General features: G+C 34.7%; 1 protein-coding gene across 1 annotated transcript in view; it reads left to right on the top strand.

The window, feature by feature from the left end:
- The first annotated feature begins 3,152 nt into the window (after positions 1 to 3,152).
- The window catches only part of LOC130053864 (multiple epidermal growth factor-like domains protein 11), a 24,525-nt gene continuing 6,416 nt past the window's right edge, over positions 3,153 to 21,261 (top strand). The window contains exons 1-7 of the mRNA XM_056161491.1: positions 3,153 to 3,241; positions 9,323 to 9,571; positions 11,986 to 12,228; positions 12,643 to 12,780; positions 13,953 to 14,093; positions 14,328 to 14,468; positions 15,132 to 15,275. Of these exons, the coding sequence (XP_056017466.1) occupies positions 3,187 to 3,241; positions 9,323 to 9,571; positions 11,986 to 12,228; positions 12,643 to 12,780; positions 13,953 to 14,093; positions 14,328 to 14,468; positions 15,132 to 15,275 (1,111 nt within the window). The 5' untranslated portion in view covers positions 3,153 to 3,186. The remainder of the gene's footprint in view (positions 3,242 to 9,322; positions 9,572 to 11,985; positions 12,229 to 12,642; positions 12,781 to 13,952; positions 14,094 to 14,327; positions 14,469 to 15,131; positions 15,276 to 21,261) is intronic.

Raw genomic sequence — 21,261 nt, 5'->3', positions numbered from 1 at the left:
CCATATGTAGGTGATAATGGAATACTGCTTCATAAATATGGGAAGTTGGCAATGGAGAAGCTGAAATCATCCCGTTTGTCATAAAGTTGATTTGTCAGTTTGCCGTTAATGTCTACTTTCAATGAAACATCTATGTTTGACGCAGAAGTGGATGACTCTTTGGTGTCTTTTATTTCGAGTCGACATATCAATGAAAGTTATTATTATTAATAGATAAAACGTTGTCGATACATTTGAATGTTGAATTGAAGGCCACAACAACATATTTTTCTTGTCAAGTAGAAGTTTATTGATAAATTTTGCTTCTTATGAATGCAAGGTGAAGATAACGAACAGTGATCAATCTCATAACTCCTACAAGCAATACAAAATAGATAGTTGGGCAAACACGGACCCCTGGACACACCAGAGGTGGGATCAGGTGCCTAGGAGGAGTAAGTATCCCCTGTTGACCGGTCACACCCACCGTGAGCCCCATATCCTGATCAGGTAAACGGAGTTATCCGCAGTCAAAATCAGTGTGACAAGAACGGCTTAACAATCGGTATGAACAACGTCAGACAGCATTTGACCCAATGCGAGGTTGTATTGACGAACTAGATCGTTATAACGACCAAAGAATTTGCGAAATGCTGACTTCAATCGAAACTGTTGAAATCCCTGTACCATCAACTTGTTTGTCAGTAGCTTACCTCGATTCAAAAACTGACTATACCCAGAACAAGCTCTTGCATATCGAATCAGTTGAGATATATAAACACCATATGCAGGTGATGGTGGAATATTGCTACATAAATATGGGAAGTTGACGATGGAGAAGCTGAAATCATCCCGTTTGTCATACAGTTGAGTTGTTAGTTTGCCGTTAATGTCTACTTTCAATAAAATATCTAAATATGAAGCAGAAGTGGACGACTCTGTGGTGTCCTTTATTTCGAGCTCACAGGGATATATCAAATCGACATATGAATGAAAGCTATCATTGTTAATAGAGAAAACGTCATCGATATATCTAAAAGTCGAATTGAAGGTCACAGCGAGAGATTTTTTCTTCTCACGTAGAAGTTTTTGAATAAATTCTGCTTCATATGAATATAAAAACAGGTCAGCTAACAAATGAGCACAATAATCAACATAACCATACGTAAATGCTTGATGCATAAAAGATGGAAACTAGTATAACTTCAAACAATTTATTGATAAAGTGCAACATTTGGCGGCGAGAGTTTGGCACAATCCATTTAAAATTCAAATCTACCCCTGCGGCCAACCCGGGGAATCGCTAAACACCCAGGGATTACATCCCTTTGACATTGGCACAATGCGCTCCCATAGGTAACTGTCTATAGTGAACGTCCCATTATTTGTCGAAATGCGCATCTGGTGCATCAAAATTGCTACCATATAAGTTTTGCATGGTAAGAAATCCACGATTCTTTACGTTTTATGGTTGAAGTTCCCTTGTAAAACTTCATCAAGTGAAAGGTGAATATAACGAAGAATAATCAATCTCACAACTCCTACAAGCAATACAAAATAGATAGTTCGGCAACTACGGACCCCAGGACACACCAGAGGTGGGGTCGGGTGCCTGGGAGGAGTAAGCACCCCCTGTCGCCCGGTCACACCCACCGTAAGCCCTACATCTTGATCAGATGAACGGAGTTATCCGAAGTCAAAATCAGTGAGCCAAGATCCGTCTAACAATCGGTATGAAACACGTCAGACAGCATTTAACCCAATGCGAGGTTGTATTGACGAACTAGATCGTTATAACGACCATAGAAGTTGCGAAATACTGACTTTAAACGAGACCGTTGAAACCCCTGTACCATCGATTTGTTTTTCAGTAGCTTGTCTCGATTTAAAAACTGATTATACGCAGAACAAGTTCTTACATATCGAATCTGTTAAGAAATATAAACAACATATGCAGGTGATAATGGAATATTGCTACATAAATATGGGAAGTCTACGATGGAGAAGCTGAAACCATCCCGTTTGTCATACAGTTGAGTTGTCAGTTTGCCGTTAATGTCTACTTTCAATAAAATATTTAAGTATGAAGCAGAAGTAGACGACTCTGTGGTGTCCTTTATTTCGAGCTCACATGGATATATCAAATCGACATATGAACGAAAGTTATTCTTGTTAATAGACAAAACTGCATTGATATATTGAAATGTCGAGTTGAAGGCCAAAGCGAGAGATTGTTTCTTCTTGTGTAGAAGTTTTTGAATAAATTATGCTTCAAATGAATATAGAAACAGGTCAGCTAACAAAGGAGCAAAATTCGTGCCCATGGGAATTACACAGACTGTTGGAAGACCTGATCAAAGACCACGAAGATATTGTCAATGAGAAACTCTAGCATATTTTTTTTATTTCAACTTCAGAGTACTTGTGCGTGGAATCAGAGTGGTGTTTAACAAAGCAAGTATTTGAATGACTGATCACTATATATGAATATTTCCGTTTTCCATTTTTGTTGAAGAAGCAACTGTCTATGATATCAAAAAGTCTAGTCTTTAATTCATCGTGAGGAATGGTCGTATATAGTGTTGAAAAGTCATAGTCATGTCATGTGGCCTTATTTGTTCGCCATCTTTTTCCTCTGGGTTTGTTTTGATGATTTTTTATTTGTCATCTTATAGCGTAGCATTAGTTAAGTTATTTTGTCTTTTTGGGGGGAAATCAGACTTTGAGTAATTTAGATTTGCAGGTACTTTGAGGTAGAATGTATTATCTGATTTCCCCTAAAATCTTATGATGAAGATTTCTTTCGTCATTTGGCATTGTAATAAATGACAAATTTTCAATCAGATTTTTATTGACAGCAAAAACGAGATGTGGTGAACAGAGTTTGGGTAATAGAAACTGATAAACATAAAAAAAGTATAAGAGAAATATCAAAATCCCGCATTTTTTAAAATACCATACATACAATGTAGGTAACAATTTGTGATACATAACTTAAAACTGGTGACGGAATATGACAAAATTACATTGTGTGATCCTATCTCAGCGCTAATTCTCAGTCAACTAAATTGTTCAGGAGGAAGTGTTGGAAAACATTAACTCATCACGGTCATTAAATGCCTCTACAATTACAAATATGACAACTCTTGATCGCCTTATTTTCTTCCGTTTGGAATAACACTTCCTTGTTGGTTTAAGAATTCTAACATGCAGACACTCGTCGTTTTGATATTATTGAGACTGACTTTGTCCTCTGGATACCGTAAGTAAACAATTTTCATATTACTTATATCTATCTTATAAGTAACTCTCTCATTTGTGAAGTAAGGTAGTAAAGATTAGTCACAATATACACTGTGCTAACAATCAGTCGAAACAAGGAGTGTTTCTACGAATGCTAGCTCTTACTCAGCTTTCTTTATGAATATCAACGAAACTGATTGATGTTTAGTATATCAAAGCATAGTTTCGATCTTATAAATATCTTGCTTGTCTTTGAGTAACAAAATACATATCAATTTGTTTTCATTTCAAAATAGAAATTGATACTAAAATCAGGAATAATCACTTAATTTTACATTTTGAATAATGAATTAATAATTACTTTAATGATAAATGCCAGTCATGTTCATACAAGTCGTACAGAACACAGAAACTGCTTCCTACGGTAATCCAAAGTGAGAAGTTACAAACGACTCACGGATTACTGTCAATTCCTAAATATACGAGAGTAAATTATTATTGCGTATCTTAGCGAAAAACATCACTCGCGAAATAAAATAACTCACTTTTAATTTTATAGAATTAAAATACATGTAAAAACTTGCTATGTTCTCGGGATTTGACGTTTGTGGGTCATTTCGTGATAATAAGTAGTCGCATAAATTAAGGAATCTCCAGTATATTATGACGACACTGCCTCCAAGGGATTTCATTAGGGGGACTATTCATAACTTTTTTTATCAAGTATACCTACTCCACCGAGTAAAGCAAGCTCGAATCCATCCGTTATAGCGATCGGGATACGAAATGACGGTGATAACTAACAGACTCCTCACACAGGCTCCCCATGCAAACTGTGGCAAGCTGGTATTGATCCTAAGTATTCATCGCAAGCCATAAGCTGCTATTCTAAGCAGTGCTAGTTCGCTATCTCCGCTGATCCACTAAGCCACAACTTACAACACTTAACAAATTCATTTAGTCACAAATGTACGACACTATTACAAATCACGTCAAAGTAATGAAAGATGAAGATAACGAACAGTGATTCATCTCATTACTCTTTTAAGGAATACAAAATAGAAAGTTGGGCAAACGCTGACCCCTGGATATATCAGAGGTGGGATCAATTGCGTTTAAGAGTAAGCATCCGGTCATTCTGAAAAGAGGATAACAAAAACAGTATCTTGATTCAAATAGCATTACTCTAAAACTAAGATATTGCTTTGAAAGTAGTACAATAGAGGGCAAAAATTAGATGGGGTCATTTAAAATCTTGTCTTCAAGAACCACTGAGCCAAACAAAGATAACTTTACATGAAAACGTCCTGACATAGTGTAGATTCACTCTCATCCACTATTGGGCCTCAAGGTTTAATATTTTCTACATTTCAATAATTCAACAACAGCAGGGGCATGATTGGTCATATTGATTATGATGCCCAGAAGTAGTTTGGTTCCACAGTTTTACATAGTAATATAAAACGAAATATCTTTAAAACTCTCCATTCTTCACAACAGGGCCATGGGTAGTCATCATAAGGCATTCACTGCATAAAGATCCTATTATACCCCAGTATGAGAATTTTATGCAACGCGTAATCTGATTGATCTAGACAGTCACGTGCCAGGTTTGATAAAACTTCATATCTCCCTCTCAAACAGCATATCTCCCCATCAAATTACACCTCTAAGGCAACCCCATGCATAAATTTTAAACCAAGGTAGACTACATTTTATTGTGACGTTACAATAAGTGGGAGTCATTGTACTTTCATAGTTCGTAAGGCACAAAAACTGGTTATCATGTTACTGTATTTCGTTGTTTGTACCTTCTAATACGTTGACGGCGCGATGTTACCATGAGGGCGATCTCTGCTATTTGCAATGTATAGATGAGCGAACTGCAAAATGCATTTTTGTAGTCTTGCTTTGTGTCGGTATAATAAACAATTTATTGCCTCAATGTTTGGGAGATATGAAGATTTGATCACCCAAGAAAAATCGCTGCCCTTGGGGAATATACTTTTTCTTGGGTGAATAAATCTTCATATCTCCCTCACTGCAGTATCATGCAATAAACGTATAATATTTCATATCCGGTAAATATATAGTGGGATTTTGTAATCATAGTATCATTTTCAAGAGTTTATTGAACAAAAGTATTCCACCATAGCGATTTAGAAAATTTTGATTACCGCTTGATTTATTTCACCAAAAATTTTACATTTAAGTCTATGGAAAAAGTATATTTAATTAAAGTATTTTAAAAAGACATTTATTTTTCATACAAATCTCTTGGTAAAAGATAAGATAAACTTTCAATTTATGAAAATATGAAATACAATTAATCATTTACCACACAAACTTTGGAAAAGAATTAGATTTTTATTTTTACCAAGGGCGGATAACTCTTCCAAGAAAGATCAGGTTCTAATCATTTACCAGTCATGGAAATTCGATCTACACTTCACTTTCATCATCATTTCAAATAAACGTTCATTAAAAGTTGTTCAATATCATTTTGTTATATATTGAATACCTTCAGGTAGTTAAAATTCAAGTTTGCTCATGATGAGTTCCAGAAATAAAATGGGGTCACATCAGGAGATAAAAGTTTTAAATGCGAATATTTACAAAATCCATTAAAACATTTCTTCAACACCAGAAAGGTCACACTAAATCATATTAAATTTGCAAACATTCTCAAGTTGTGTGGATTCAAGTTTCTTCATGCCCCCGCAACTATACTCGGGGGCATATAATTTTGTCTGCCCATGTGTTCGAAACTTTAACCTTGCTCATAACTTTTGAATGATGAGTGATTTTGTTCTCATAATTCATGTGCATTTCTTGTTATAAGACTATGATGTTGATACCAATGTTTTTAATCTTACTATCTAAAATGAGCTGAAAGCTCAACTGAGCTTTTCTTATCACCTGTTGTCTGTTGTCTATCTGTAAACATGTTTTTTTTTTAATTTTTGCCAACTGTACCAATATCAATGAAACTTGGCATAAATCATTCGTGTGTTCAGTGGTTTCAAGTTTATGCAAATACAGAACCATGCTGTTTTCAGATTTGATGTAATCAAGAATGTATGACAGAACTCACACTTGACCGATATATATATATATATATGTATATATATATATATATATATATATATATATATATATATATATATACAATGCTAGATAAAAACTGCATGTAAGCAAATTTAATTGTAAAATTTGGTCTAATACCTACTTGAATGACTCCTATATACTGTATTTGTGACACCATACTGCACTCCTATTAATCAATATTGGACCATAACAACTACATTAAAACACATTATTTCCCGTTTTTACAATCGAACTGCGGAAAAACGGAACATTACAACTTTAAAAGGATCTTGAAATTCCATTAGTGCAGATATAAACTATCGATACTTGTATTTTCTATTAATCTGCAGCATAACTACTACGTATAAACAAATTATATATGCTTCAATAGCAGAGCTTTAAACATTAACAAACTCAATATGATATAAGGTAGACCGAATTTCCACTGATAATTGTAAAGTTTGCTCAACAATCCTTGTGTTTGTCATATTTCTAGTACTTATTTTTTTTATTTTGATTTTATATTGTTTAATGTCCCACCGGCGAATATTTCACTCATATGGAGACGTCACCATTGCCGGTGAGGGGCTACAAAATTTAGGCCTATGTTCGGCGCTTATGGCCATTGAGCAAGGAGGGATCTTTATTGTGCCACACCTGCTGTGACACGGGTCCTCGGTTTTTGTGGTCTCATCCGAAGGACCGACCCGTTTAGTCGCCTCTTACGACAAGCAAGAGATACTGAGCGTGACGGTATTCCAAATATTGTATACTGACATCAATAACTGCTCCCTTATCTTATTTCATATGCATGCAACAATTACCACTATCTTGGTGATGTAGTCATGTGTTCAATAAACTAGAAGACATACTTGTGTTCCTTTGTTCACCTGGAGTCATTTAAATGGACTTGTACGATATGAAACACTGAGGACCTATTCTAACCTGGATCCCCACGGGATCTTAATTTTTTGGAAGTTGTTATATAATAATACTGGGGTGTGATAAGATACACAATGCCATTAATAAATCAATTTGGGGTATCTGATCATATAAGAAAGAAAATCCTTTTCCCAGTATTTTACTGAAGAAATATTAGGAGTAGGGCATCTAAAATGTCCCTCTCCCGGAACATCATACAAATGATTTATCAATACCCTGTTTCTTTTGTCAGTTACATGTACGATTAATTACTCTAGTTTCGAATGTCTGTTCTTGTTCCGATTTTGTTCAACTGCAGACAAAATTCAATACTGTTAATTTTGTTCAAATGGAGGAATAAATTTATATTTTTGAGTAACATTTTTGCTGCCCAAAATAACTAACAATGTGCTAAATGATTAACGACCCACCGTGATTTGAGGTTTATACTGCCATGGAAGTCCATCCATCACTTGAAATGACCTACATACGTATAAGTGACATCACTTATGGTATCTTTAAATTCCAGTATGCTGACCTGAACTATTTTATCACGGTATATTTAGTGATGGCGATGTGATATCATTTAACTCGCAAATATCGAAATAGTTTGATATCGGTTATTTTACCATTATTTGATGAGATTCCCTTATTGAATATCTGAAACCTTTATGATTACAAAGAGCATGCAATTTTCAAACTCCAAAATATGGATAACAGCTTCCCTTGCTCCTCCGCCTTGGCGTTTCACTCCATCGTCCTTGCAATTTCGCTTTGTCCATCTTCGTCCTAAATGGTCGCTTTCGCATTTTACCACCTTCGTAATAAATAGTCGTCCTCGGATTTTCCCATCTTCGTCCTAAAAATAATAGGTTTTGTTCATACTTCATTATGTATTACAAAATATTTCAACAGAATATCCCAGTTATTGAAGAAATGTACCTTTTTATCCTTAAAATGTCAGCAAATATGCATCCATATGTATACTAAATAATCGAAATTATTATGAAGATATGTCCTGATCATTAATCGGCAGACATATCCAGGATCGCATGAAATATTGCACAACGTCATTCTAAACTCCATATATGTCAATATGTATATAGTTTTCAAGACCCTACATTATTGAAATACTATCTGATTACCATAAAATCTAACAAATCGCGGGTTATCATGCAACTACACATATAATTTGGACTCATTTTTTAATCGTTGTTTCATATTGTCTCTTGACCGCAGAGTAGTAATTTCTACGATCTTCATTGAGTACTCGCTGTCGATCATTTTCCAAACCTCCTGTTCAGTCTACGCAAGTATAACTGTATAAAAACAAATCAGCATATCTAAACACTTTTCCGTCTTCCAAACATTTGTATCAATGTAAAAAAAAAAAAAGAAATTCATTTTCAATCATTTATTTTAATTCTGCAGAGGGAAATTATGGAAAACTTCAAACTTCATCATGGTCATTAAATGTCTCAAAAATTAGAAATATGACAACTGTTGATCCCCTTATATCTTTTTAACTTAAAAAACAAACAAACCTTCCTTGTTGTTTTAAAATGTTGAGATCAATGATACTGAATTTTTCCTATGGATACTGTAAGTAAGCAATATATTGTTTAAATCTATTGTACTATTAATCTCCTCGTTCGTATTACGGTCTAGTACAGTGTTGTTGCCAATTAATACACCGTACTAACAATCAAACCGAAACAAGGTAGGATCCCCATTTTGTAAAGTTCAGTGAACTACTTATTTCAAATTAGTTTTCCTCACACAATGTAATGAAACCAAATCAAGTTTAACTAATATTCATTTGCCATCGTACATTAAAGTGTACTTTACATTGTATAAATTTACAACATGATCATTATGTTTTATTCGACTTGGAAAATATAAATGCATTTCACGTCGTTTTCTTACTGCAACACTGGAATAACCCTATACATTTTACATGTAAATTTCAATTTTTTGATTAATTATGACGATGCAGTTACCATTACTTGTTATGATTAGATTTATGTTTATAAGTGAAAAGGTGACCATTTCCACACTTAGATAGTAATAAAATAAGTTTCTTCATTTACAGAAATCCTATCTCAGAATAAGGAGACCAAGCAGACTAAAGAAGTACCCGGCTGCCAAGACGCTGGAACATGTCAGCAGTTCCAATCCACTCGTGCAGTGGATAGGGACATTAACACGTGTACAAGGACAGCACCTATTGGAAATAGTACAACACAACCAAATAAATGGACATGGTGGTATGTTGACCTTGAGAGAGTACTCAGCATCTTCAGCATCAGAATACAGTTCAAAGACTATGGAGAACCATATGGTATGGTTTGTGTACTTTAATTATCTATGTCTTGATACATAAGTGCTATGATTTTCTTTTTATGTCCATTTCGCCATGTTTCATTTTCCCTTTTTAATTGTTAATAACATTATCTAAATGAGTCCTCTGAAATTACTCGAATCTTTCTATATTCTTACCGGCTTGCTAATCATTCCCATCTAATTGGATTTACTTTAATTTAAAATGTAGATGTTACGCCAGTTTTTCATGCTGTCTAGTTTCAGTAACTACTCTACATGTAGCTAATTCGAAATCATATTGCTGTAAAATTACACAAATAAAGGTTTCATTCTCTTCTACAAATTAATCATGTCAAACAAATTTCTTGGATGTGTATTTTGTAGATTAATACAGTGAATAGCGTTGATTAAAGATAATATTTCATATTTATTTCGTTATTTCTATTTGAAATGTAAACGATGATAATTAAAACTTTAAGAAATCCTCCATCAATTAAATGAAAGTAAAAGATATTTGAATATCTGGTATGTATTATATAATGAAATGACAATGTTTGCAAATCAGATGTTTTTGTATGAAATATATCGTGAGAATGAAAAGTGAAGATAACGAACAGTGATCAATCTCATAACTCCTATAAACAATACAAAGTAGATAGTTGGACAAAGACGGACCCCTGGACACACCAGAGGAGGGATTACGTGCCTAGGAGGAGTAAGCATACCCTGTATCATCCTGTATTTCTGTCCATAAAATAAATTAACATATGCTGTATCACAAAGTCTCACACAAAATGCATCATATCAATTGATACAATTCTTGTAATATACTCAAATCTAATTGGTCGAGAAGCATTTGAAAAAACACATTCTAAACATTTCCCTCAGAGAATAATAAGCACGCGCCCCAGGGTGATAGTATCTACCAACGGATAACATTATTTGAAAACGGGTGATATAAAAATTATCACATGTGTCAACTTTATGCAAGTACGGTTCGCCGTAGATTGTTAGACAACGTCGTTTCAGCGTTTGTAATAAACGTGAAAACCCAAATTAATATACAAAGCATCACATGGTATTGATTGGTCAAATGTCAACAGACTCCATTTACCTTTCAAGATATACATGTAGGGCTCACGGTGGGTATGACCGATCGACAGGGGATGCTTACTCCTCCTAGGCACCTGATCCCACCTCTGGTATATCCAGGGGTCCGTGTTTGTCCAACTATCTACTTTGTATTGCTTATATGAGTTATGAGATTGATCACTGTTCGTTATCTTCACCTTGCATACATGTTGGTTATCTTCACCTTTTACGTAAGTTTTTCTGCTTTGTAGGCTACGTGTCGTTTAAAATGGTTTTCTCGGGTGAAAATTTTCAATGTTAGCCTCATCTACACGCAATATCTAAATATTATTATCCTTCAGAATAATACAATCAATCTTATTGGTCGAGGGCTGGTCACGAAATGTCTACCTCACGTGCGATAACTACTCTATAAATTTTAATGGCGTAAGCGAGACAACTCTGATGAAAGTAAATTAAAAATTTGCGGGATCGTTAATTAATAAATTCTAAAAATGACGTTGGTGTAAACATTAACGGTCACAGATAACAATAGATATTCCCAATTTATCGCAATTTTACATTTTGCTTGATGGTTACCTTTTGGGTGTTTTTTTTTAAATACATTACGAAAATTTACGCTGGACGTATTGTTTTGTGTGATTCTATTGAAACGTCTAAATCGAATATGTTCGTTATGCTGATGCTGGTTTAACTGTTGTATATAGTTAAACTTATAAACATCGAATAAATGTATTACATTGGATATAAAATAAAATAGTGCATGTAATTTTGGATAACATTGATTACACCCCTCGAAAACCATTAAAAATGTATTTAAATCTGCAGGAAAAGTTGTTACGATTTTGTTGTCGTTTGAAATTCTAAATATGGCACAAGTCAATAAATATTTGATATATTACTTTAATTCTAGATTCTAATAAATCTATCATGTCCGAAGGTGATATCCCTACTAATACAAGATAATGTGTGATGTCTCCCTACCAAACAGTCCATAAGTGTATAGTGTATTATACAGTTGTTACACTTTCCTATTGTGGGAATGGTATCAGTACATTATTGTTTAGACCGTTTCACTTGACGCTCACTTTAAAGGTTACCTATCACAGGTGGAATCGTGTTTGTACCGTGCTCTTTTTCTAACATTTTACATATTCCAGTTGTCTTCATCGATTTCAATGTTTTGATCAAAATACATATCTTATAGATAAACGAAATGTGGTTTTCTAATAGAAAGTTGATACAAATCGTCAAATCTCATCGCTTATATATCGAGGAAAAGTCTTTCTTTTTCTCTTTTTTCCAACTGATAACAGTGTCATCAAAAATTAATAATTTCAGTCATGAGACAAAGAGGACGTTTTGCTGGTTTCTCGCTCTATGTATCAAACACAACTATAAAGGAGGATGGGTATCTATGTTACAAGAATCGACAGGAGTTACCGCCCTTGGATTTCAGTACCACTTGCGTCAAACATGGACGTTACGTTATATTTTACAATGAAAGACTTGACGGAACAACTTATCCTACAGGATATCAAACAACTACAGTTATCACTGAATTATGTGAAGTAACTGTAACAGGTAATACTGTGCTACCAATTATACAATTAGAAATACATTTAGTGTATGATAAATGTAACTTAATATCATAAATATCATAATATTGTGTGTTAAATTGTACTACATCATTAACCAGTGTGTAAATACGTTTGTAATTTTATGATGAGTGTATTGTATTGTTTATTTCGAAAAGCTGTACTGCTTATAGGTTGCAAATACACAGAACATATAAGTATATTACAGTAATAACGTAAGTGAAAAAGACATCAATAAGTTATAATAACAATTTTTAAATACAAAATAGAGCACGTGGCTCAAATATAAAGGACATGTTTATTGATATGTTGAAGATAAACCTCTTTATGTTGTGGCCTATGTTGTGGTGTGTAAAATGAGGAATCGTATCTCCAATATTATCTCTGTATATATCTAAAGGTTGTAAAGAATCCGGTGTGTATGGATATAACTGTGATCTACCCTGTCCAAACAACTGTCAAGAATTGAGATGTGACATTATCAAAGGAACGTGTTTGAGTTGTACTGCAGGATGGGTGGGATACTTTTGTAACACATGTAAGATTACGTTTAATACTTCATTAAAATACAGTCAACTCTCGATAAACCGCCACCTTTTGTTCTTATGAAATTATGGCATTATAACGAATTTGGCGATGAATTGAATTACTGCCATCTTGAAGAAATATAGTTATCGTTCTTGTATATGTAAGAGTTATCTTTCCTCTATTTACAATACTTATGCATAGTTATTTCGGATTTCAAACATTTCGGTTGAGCATCACTGAAGAGACATTATTTGTCGAAATGCACATCTGGTGCATCAAAATTGGTACCGTATAAGTTTTACATTATGTAAGTGAGCGATCGGGTAACATTCGGTAAACAATCCTGTCTCGTCTATGTTATAAATATCTTTCAAATCATAATTTTTCAATACTTCTATTGCCTCTTTCCGGCCATCAGTAATCAAACTCACATCAATTCCGGCTCTTTCACCGCTTATAATTCTGGAAGAAATTCCATGACGTTGTTTGAAACGAGTTAGCCACCCTTCAGAATATTTGAAATTGGATATTCCTAGCTCTGCACCATACTGTTTTCCCTTTTCAATTATCATATCCCCAGTAACAGGAATGGGTTTTTTTTTTGGTCCTGACTTGCGTAAACCACATAAACAACGCCTTTTCTAAGTCAGTATTGAGTGCACTGCAGTGCCGTTTCCTGGCAGGCGAGCCTTTAGAGATTGGGTCAGGGTTGACAAGAATTGCATCCTTTGCTGCTAAGATGTCGCCTCTTTCGTGGCGAAGCCATAGCTAAATTGAAATGTGTTTCTATGATGTATAAACAACTTGATTACAGTTCATCTCGCGTTATTTATTCAATACAGCAATTACTGGGATCCTTCTGTCCAGGTGTACGCTGGAGATCGATAATGACCAATTTACTGCTTCACTGACCCCGTGCACCCATGGCGGTTTATCGAGATAATTAACACGTTGAAATGGACTTTTGTAATGAAAACACTGTGGCAAATGGCGATAGCGAATTTAGCGTTTTAACGAGAGTTTTAAGTAATAGGAAAAATGTTCCTAGAAAAATGCGGCGTTATAACGAAAATGGCGATGAATTGAGTGGCGATAATTCGAGAGTTACCTGTATGATTGACACTCTCATGTATGAATGCAATTTAAAATGATATCTTATCAAAAGAATGAAGTTTTTCGTAGCCTGTCCAGCTGGATATTACGGTGTACAGTGTAGATCTACGTGTACTGGACACTGCAGAGACAACCTGTCCTGTAATCACATCACTGGACAATGTGACTATGGCTGTGGTAATGGATGGACAGGAACACATTGTAACACAGGTAATTCATTTGTCGTTATCTTAAAGATTTTTAAAGCAAATAAAATACATTTGTCATTACTTTGAATATTTCTAAAACAAATAAATTGCACCCACTAACTGTAGTGGAATATTTGATCAAGATAGAAATGACGTAAATTCAATGAAAACCGCAAAGAATTGGTAAAAGAAGCCTTGGGTGTGAAACGGAAGAGTATATGGTTTTTCAAAATGATAAATTTTCATATTTTACCAGAGTGTCCTGCAGAATCACACGGTCCGGATTGTATGTATAACTGTAGTGGGCAGTGTCTGAGTTACCTCCCCTGTAACAGGACAACAGGAAGATGTGACGGAGGCTGTAATTCAGGATATACCGGGGACCTCTGTGACAAAGGTGAGATTTTCGAATTGTTTGATGTTTCAAATACGTTATCGATGGTATTTACAGAAGTATTTCTTGTTTCTAAGTTGATGAAGTAAGCTGTAAACAGTATTGTACATTCATATTTGTACTTTAATATTTTATTTTGTTATACACCTAAAATATTTTCCCATCTACAACTTATACAATTTAGAACCAACATTCTAACTGTTAAACCTACTCTCATATTTATTAGATGAAACACAGAGCAGAAACACGAAAACAGTAATTATTGATCATCAATTAGGACATTAGGTCTTAGTCCTTTAAACTACAAATGTAGTAGAAACGTTGATAAATATACGCAATCATACTGTCTTGTTAAAAGTCAACAAGCAATGTGCATCTGGTAAAAACTATACATAAAAAAGGAAGATGTATAACAAAATAGTTATAGACTGTGTCCTCGGACAACGGCTATTTTGTTTAACCCTCGAACGGATCAGTGGCCGTCAACCTAAGGGTTCGTGCTCTGGTCAATGAAACAGCGGTTGTCATCGGACCCAGTCAATAAATACATGATATCTGTCTAATATGGTTATCATTAAATGATTTTGACACTTAAATCCGGCCATGATTTGCTCAAGAACATTTTGATATGATGCAATTAGAAACAATTTTTAATCACATTGATAGCATGCTCAGTTGGTCGGTACGGACTGAATTGTTCAGAGAACTGCAGTTCCCGTTGCCGATCTGAAAGTAATCATTGTAACCATAGAGACGGACATTGTGAACATGGATGTGACGATGGATTCCAAGGAAGTAAATGTGAAGAAAGTAGGTATCCACTTCTTAAATACAGCAAACTTACAATCTAAAATGAATTTGAAATTTTACCTAAATAGCATACATACATAACTATATCTGTCTGTCCTTTACCTTCAAAGGTTTATTGCATTCATTATTCATTTTTCTTAAATTGAAAGCATCAAGGAAGTTGATTAATCAGTAAAAAATATAATATCTTACATGGTCTACGTACCTTACATGGTGAGATAATATATAATATGAACATACCAGTATGTTGGAGCATTACATGTATTTTGATATTTCGTTATGGATGGTGGAGTACTGTAATGTTCCTACTTCGTTTGATATTTTTATGTGACGTCAATTACACCTACATGTAATGTTTGACATTTTCCTAACGCCACCTTTCACGCTGATAGTCGTGTGTTTCTTGAGTCAATGGTTTATTCCCTGATCTCGGAGTAAAATTGTAGCCAGGTTTACAGTGATATTTGATATAGTTTCTTGTATGATATTGCTCATATTGTTTACTATCCCGCATGTGTTGATAAACACCTTTTAACACATATATTTTGTTGAAAATGTTTTGTCACAACTAAGGCATGGCGGAAAAAGAAGTTCGGAGACAAATAAGAATGGTGTGGTTGATTGATAAGTTGTTTTGAGTTTCATCAAGAATTTTTCACCCACATTGAGACGTCATCAGCTGTTTTCTGTGAATTTATATCTATACTTAGAACGCAGGACCGTAGCTAGTCTCTATTGTGCAAAAGCCTGTCGCGACATGGGATCTCCGTTTTTAAGGTCATATTCGAAAGATTACGATTCTAACTTCTAAATGCCGAACGTTTAGTAAAGGAGCAATCGCTACCTACATGTGTGGTTCCATCGTAGATTTGAGGTGGCCATGGCATGAGAAAGAATCGAACTCACGACCCCCCGGGTACAAGGCGAATACTCCATCACTGAGCTAATGCGACCTGGGCTGTGGTGTGGAAGTCATATCTAGAGTCATGTGTCTGGCATAAATGACAACAGCCAATGCATCTCCCTATGATAGACAACTCATTCTCCAGAAATGTTGACGATTCACCTACATATTGCATCTGGCTCACTGACCTTATCCTACTGTAACATATCGAAGATAATCCAAACAATGGAATTTTTGTGTACACTATGCGATAATATCTCTATTTAGAGCATACTTGATTGAAAACAAATGTAACAGGGGTGTTTTAATTAATTTTGTATTGTGTTACGTTCCATTCGAGATTTTTTCACTCGTATAGAGACGTCACCATTGCCAGTGATTGGCTGCAAAATATAGGCCTATGCTAAAGAGTAAAAAAAAAGTCTAAATCGTTTCAAAGAGTTAGTATCTCGTTATGACGAGTTAATCATCTCGTTATAACAAGTTAGTTATCTCGTTATAACGAGTTAATTATCTCGTTATAAGGAGTTAGTATCTCGTAGTAACGAGTTAGTATTTCGTTATAATGAATTGATTATTTCGCTATAATCAGTTATTATCTCGATATAACGAGTTAGTTATCTCGTTATCAAAAATTCATTATCTCGAATATAACGAGTTAGTATCTAGTTATAACGAGTTAGTATCTCGTTATAACGAGTTAGTTATCTTGTTACAGACCCTGAAGCATGCTACTATACACCTCCAAAGCGTTTCGTTGCGAACCGTGCAAACCGTTCACCGTTTCGTGCAGACCGTTCGCCGTTCCGTGCAGACCGTTCAGCGTTTCGTGCAGACCGTTCACCGTTGCGTGTAAATATTTTCGTGTAACAATCGTTCCATGCAGGATCAAGCCAGCCCATAGAAACGTGCAGATCGTTCAAACCACGCCCTTAGAAACGTACAGACCGTGCAAGTCATTTCGGCATGGGATGTAGGACAGGTTAACATTGTTGATATTTTGACCAATTATTATAAAATGTTTCTAAGACGGGCTTTCAATAGTGAAAATCTGCAAAAAATCGAAAGAAAACAGTCTATTATGAAACCACTGGGCAGAGCAAAATCCGATACCATTTTCTCACCCTTGGTAGTTTTTAGCAAGTGCAGAGACATGTATAACTCTGCCTTTGTGATCTTTTTATCTACTTTTTTTAAAATTTATTTTCTTTTATTTTTATATAGGAATAATTCATTTGTTTTGTTACATTTGTATGATCAAGTTTCTCTTTTAAATATTTTTTCCCCATCAAAATCGTTTATCGGAACTGTCTGCATAATGCAAAGACCGACCTGTGTATAACTTGTATATTCTACGCAAATTCTAAGGTCCTCTTTTTTTCCACAATAGAGGTAAGTTAGTCCGTGTATTTGAAATTAACATTCGTACAGAAGGTGTGAAAATCGGCGGGGGCAATTGAAATATGACAAAAGAGGTGTTTATATATTTAGTCTCTCAAAAATGAATGCAGTTTTATATACGTTTAAAATTGAGGCAAATGCAACAATCTAATTAAAATTGGATGTTAGATCCGCTCGTATATCTGATGATCATTATCGTAGTTAGTCATTATTTGTTTTATTTATTCATTTATATGATTTATTTCTTAATCTATTTCAATCATATTTTGATTGTTTCCATTTTGTTTTGTATTTCCCCTTCTTATGCAAGGTGACATATTCTTATCGACTGGCTATTTCTATGTCTAGATGCATCACTCCTCCCGCCCGAGAATATGTCCCAGTCTTACAAGAATTTTTAAAGTCATTTTATCTGTTGTCATTCACGTATGTAAAAATGTATAGGTTTATTCAAGATCTGTCTTTGAAAAGAGGCCTAGAAATACAAGTTTCACACGTGATTTAACGGCACTCAGATTGAATGTACAAAAATAGCGATGCAGACGCGACTTTTTCAATGAATCTAATAGAACAATTAATAAATAAAGTTGAATAATAAATATTCCATGACGATACAATTTATACATCTTTTTCCTTTATTTCCGAAGTTAAAAAAATATTCATTTCCTTTTATTCCAACGTGTTCGTCAATCATTAAGTTATCCCTTGTTTAAACTAACCCCAGGATGAAACAAATAATGCCGAAAAAAATCAAAGTGTTCAGGTCATGCCTAGCGTTTCGTGCCGACCGCTCACAACCCTCTACCCGCCCAAAAATATTTCAATCTTTTCTCACGAGAAATTTCTTTAAATCATTTCATCTGTTTTCATTCACGTACACATATAAAATGCATAGGTTTATTCAATATCTGTCTTTGGGAAGACCTCTGTATTATACAAATTTCAAATGTATTTTAAAGACACTAAGATGAATTTGATTAATCAATATTCCATGACGATGTCATTTTTTAATATTTGTCTTTTGTTTCCGAAATTAAAAAAAGAATTCATTTGTTTTCATTCCAACGTGTTCATAAGTTATTGATCTAATAAGCAAAAATGAAATTTACCGCGTTGTGCATGGGCAATCATTTTAAAATAAATCATTATCATTTTTTTCGCAACCTTTTTATATCTAGAATACTGCAATTATATTGAAACTATTTGAACCAAATAATACCGAAAAAATCAAGCGTCCAGGCCACGCCTATCGTTTCGTGCAGACCGTTCACAAAGCATGCAACAGTCTCGATTGAAGTCAGCATTTCGCAAATTCTATGGTCGTTATAACGATCTAGTTCGTCAATACAACCTCGCATTGGGCCAAATGCTGTCTGGCGTGTTTCATACCGATTGTTAAGCCGTTCTTGGCACACTGATTTTGACTGCGGATAACTGCGTTTACCTACTCGGGATATGGGGCTCACGGTGGGTGTGACCGGTCGACAGGGGATGGTTACTCCTCCTAGGCACCTGATCCCACCTCTGGTGTGTCCAGGGGTCCGTGTTTGCCCAACTATCTATTTTGTATTGCTTGTAGGAGTTATGAGATTGATCACTTTTCGTTATCTTCACCTTGCGTGCAAGCCACGCCTACAAAGTGGTCAGCGTTTCATGCAAACCGTTCATCGTTCCATGCAGACCGTTCAGCGTTTCGTGCAAACCGTTCATCGTTCCATGCAGATCGCTCAGCGTTTCGTGCAAACCGTTCACCGTTCCGTGCAAGAATCGTTTCGTACCGTTCCGTGCAAGTGGTGTAGTAGTACGCTTCAGAGTTTCATAATGAATTGGCTATTTCGTTATAACGAAATAATTATCTCTTTATAACGAGAATGCTAAATGGTCAAAATGATATATCTTACGAAAACGTCGCAAGACCTTCTCTTATTCCCAGAATCTCAGATTATTCTTAAAACAAGTCGTAGCATTAATTTAATTACATGTACTTCAAATAGATTGTAATTGTTTGTAAAAACATATATCTTGTAAAATAAATCATCAAAATATATAGTGCTCTACCAAGCCCCTATCTTTGCTCCTCACAAATATGTTAACAGCTGTGAAGGAGAAACTTCAAACTTTCTGTGCGACTACATATGCCAGAAGTGGTGTTAATCAAATGTGGATTCTAAAAAATTCTAAAGAACTTTTAGTAAACTTGAAATCACAGAATTTTTCCCAAATCAATAGCATTAAAACCTATGACTTTTCAACACTATACACGACCATTCCTCACGATAAATTAAAGACTAGACTTTTTGACATCATAGACAGTTGCTTCTTCAACAAAAACGGAAAACGGAAATATTCATATCTAGTGATCAGTCATTCAAAAACTTACTTTGTTAAACACCACTCTGATTCCACGCACAAGTACTCTGAAGTCGAAATAAAAAATATGCTAGAGTTCCTCATTGACAATATATTCGTGGTCTTTGGTGATCAGGTCTTCCAACAGTCTGTTGGAATTCCCATGGGCACGAATTGTGCTCTTTTGTTAGCTGCCCTGTTTTTATATTCATATGATGCAGAATTTATTCAAAACAATGTTTGAACGTTTAGATATATTTTCCCAGTAATAGCGGCCCCCAAGGTGCAGGATTTTAACAAACTTGAATCTGCAATATGTTGGAAACTTTTTTTGTAAATTTCAATTTTCTGGCCCGTTGGTTCTTGAGAAGATGATTTTGCCCAAATGTCGAGTTAGCTCAAAAATGTTGCCAAACCATTGTGATATATCAAAACGATAAAATCTAAATTTCTTCTTGACAATGGAAAATTGATATTTTTGTTGATAGAAGAAAATATATCGTCACTTATTCAATTGTTCGAAACAAGAAATAAAGATTTTCTTGTCATCTTAACAACGAATAAAATTGTTACGTAATACATGTAGTCATCATAAAATAATCGTGAGCAATCCAGACATTTTATTAACTTAATTTTGCGGTTATTAATTAATTATAATCGTTATGTTTAGATTTTGGAAAGAACAGGACCTGAAGATTTCCATAGATACTAACTCGTTATATAACGAAATAATTAACTCGTCATAACGAGATAATTAACTCGTTATAACGAAATAAAGTATTATTATTCTTATTATTATATTATTATATTAGCTCGTTATTTAAGGAAATACTTTAATTCTGGGGCAAATGATACGAGTATAATCTGGTTTGGGTCAGTTTACGCTTTATAATCCAGAATAAAAGTAATTCCTTATAATCTAATACAAGAGACAAAGGTACTAACCTTCGATTATCAAAATGTATATAAATTCGGAAAATACAAGTCAAATGAGCCGTTCAATGATTCACTTAGCAACAACAACGAAGCGTCTAGCTGTGAAGGCAGCCATATTTAATCTCGGTTCTATGGAGCGTAAAATTTTATCGAAGGTAAAGTTTGTCATGACAAAAAATATGTGTAGGTTATGCATGCAATGCGTAATTCACTGACAACTTTGGAGATCCACTTTGAAGTCGCTCATCTCAGACAGATTGACAAAATACGGGAAATTGCAATGTTTAGGCCTACCCAAAGTAAATCTGGATTAGAATAGGTCCTCAGTACCCCAGCTTGTCGTAAGAGGCGACTGAATGGTGCGGTCCTTCGGATTAGACTGCAAAACCAGAGGCT

The sequence above is a fragment of the Ostrea edulis genome, chromosome 4 (assembly GCF_947568905.1).
Source record: "Ostrea edulis chromosome 4, xbOstEdul1.1, whole genome shotgun sequence".
In the NCBI taxonomy this organism is placed as follows: Eukaryota; Metazoa; Mollusca; class Bivalvia; order Ostreida; family Ostreidae; genus Ostrea; species Ostrea edulis.
The sequence above is the reverse complement of the archived record's forward strand: the minus strand, read 5'-3'. Positions and strand labels throughout refer to the sequence as shown.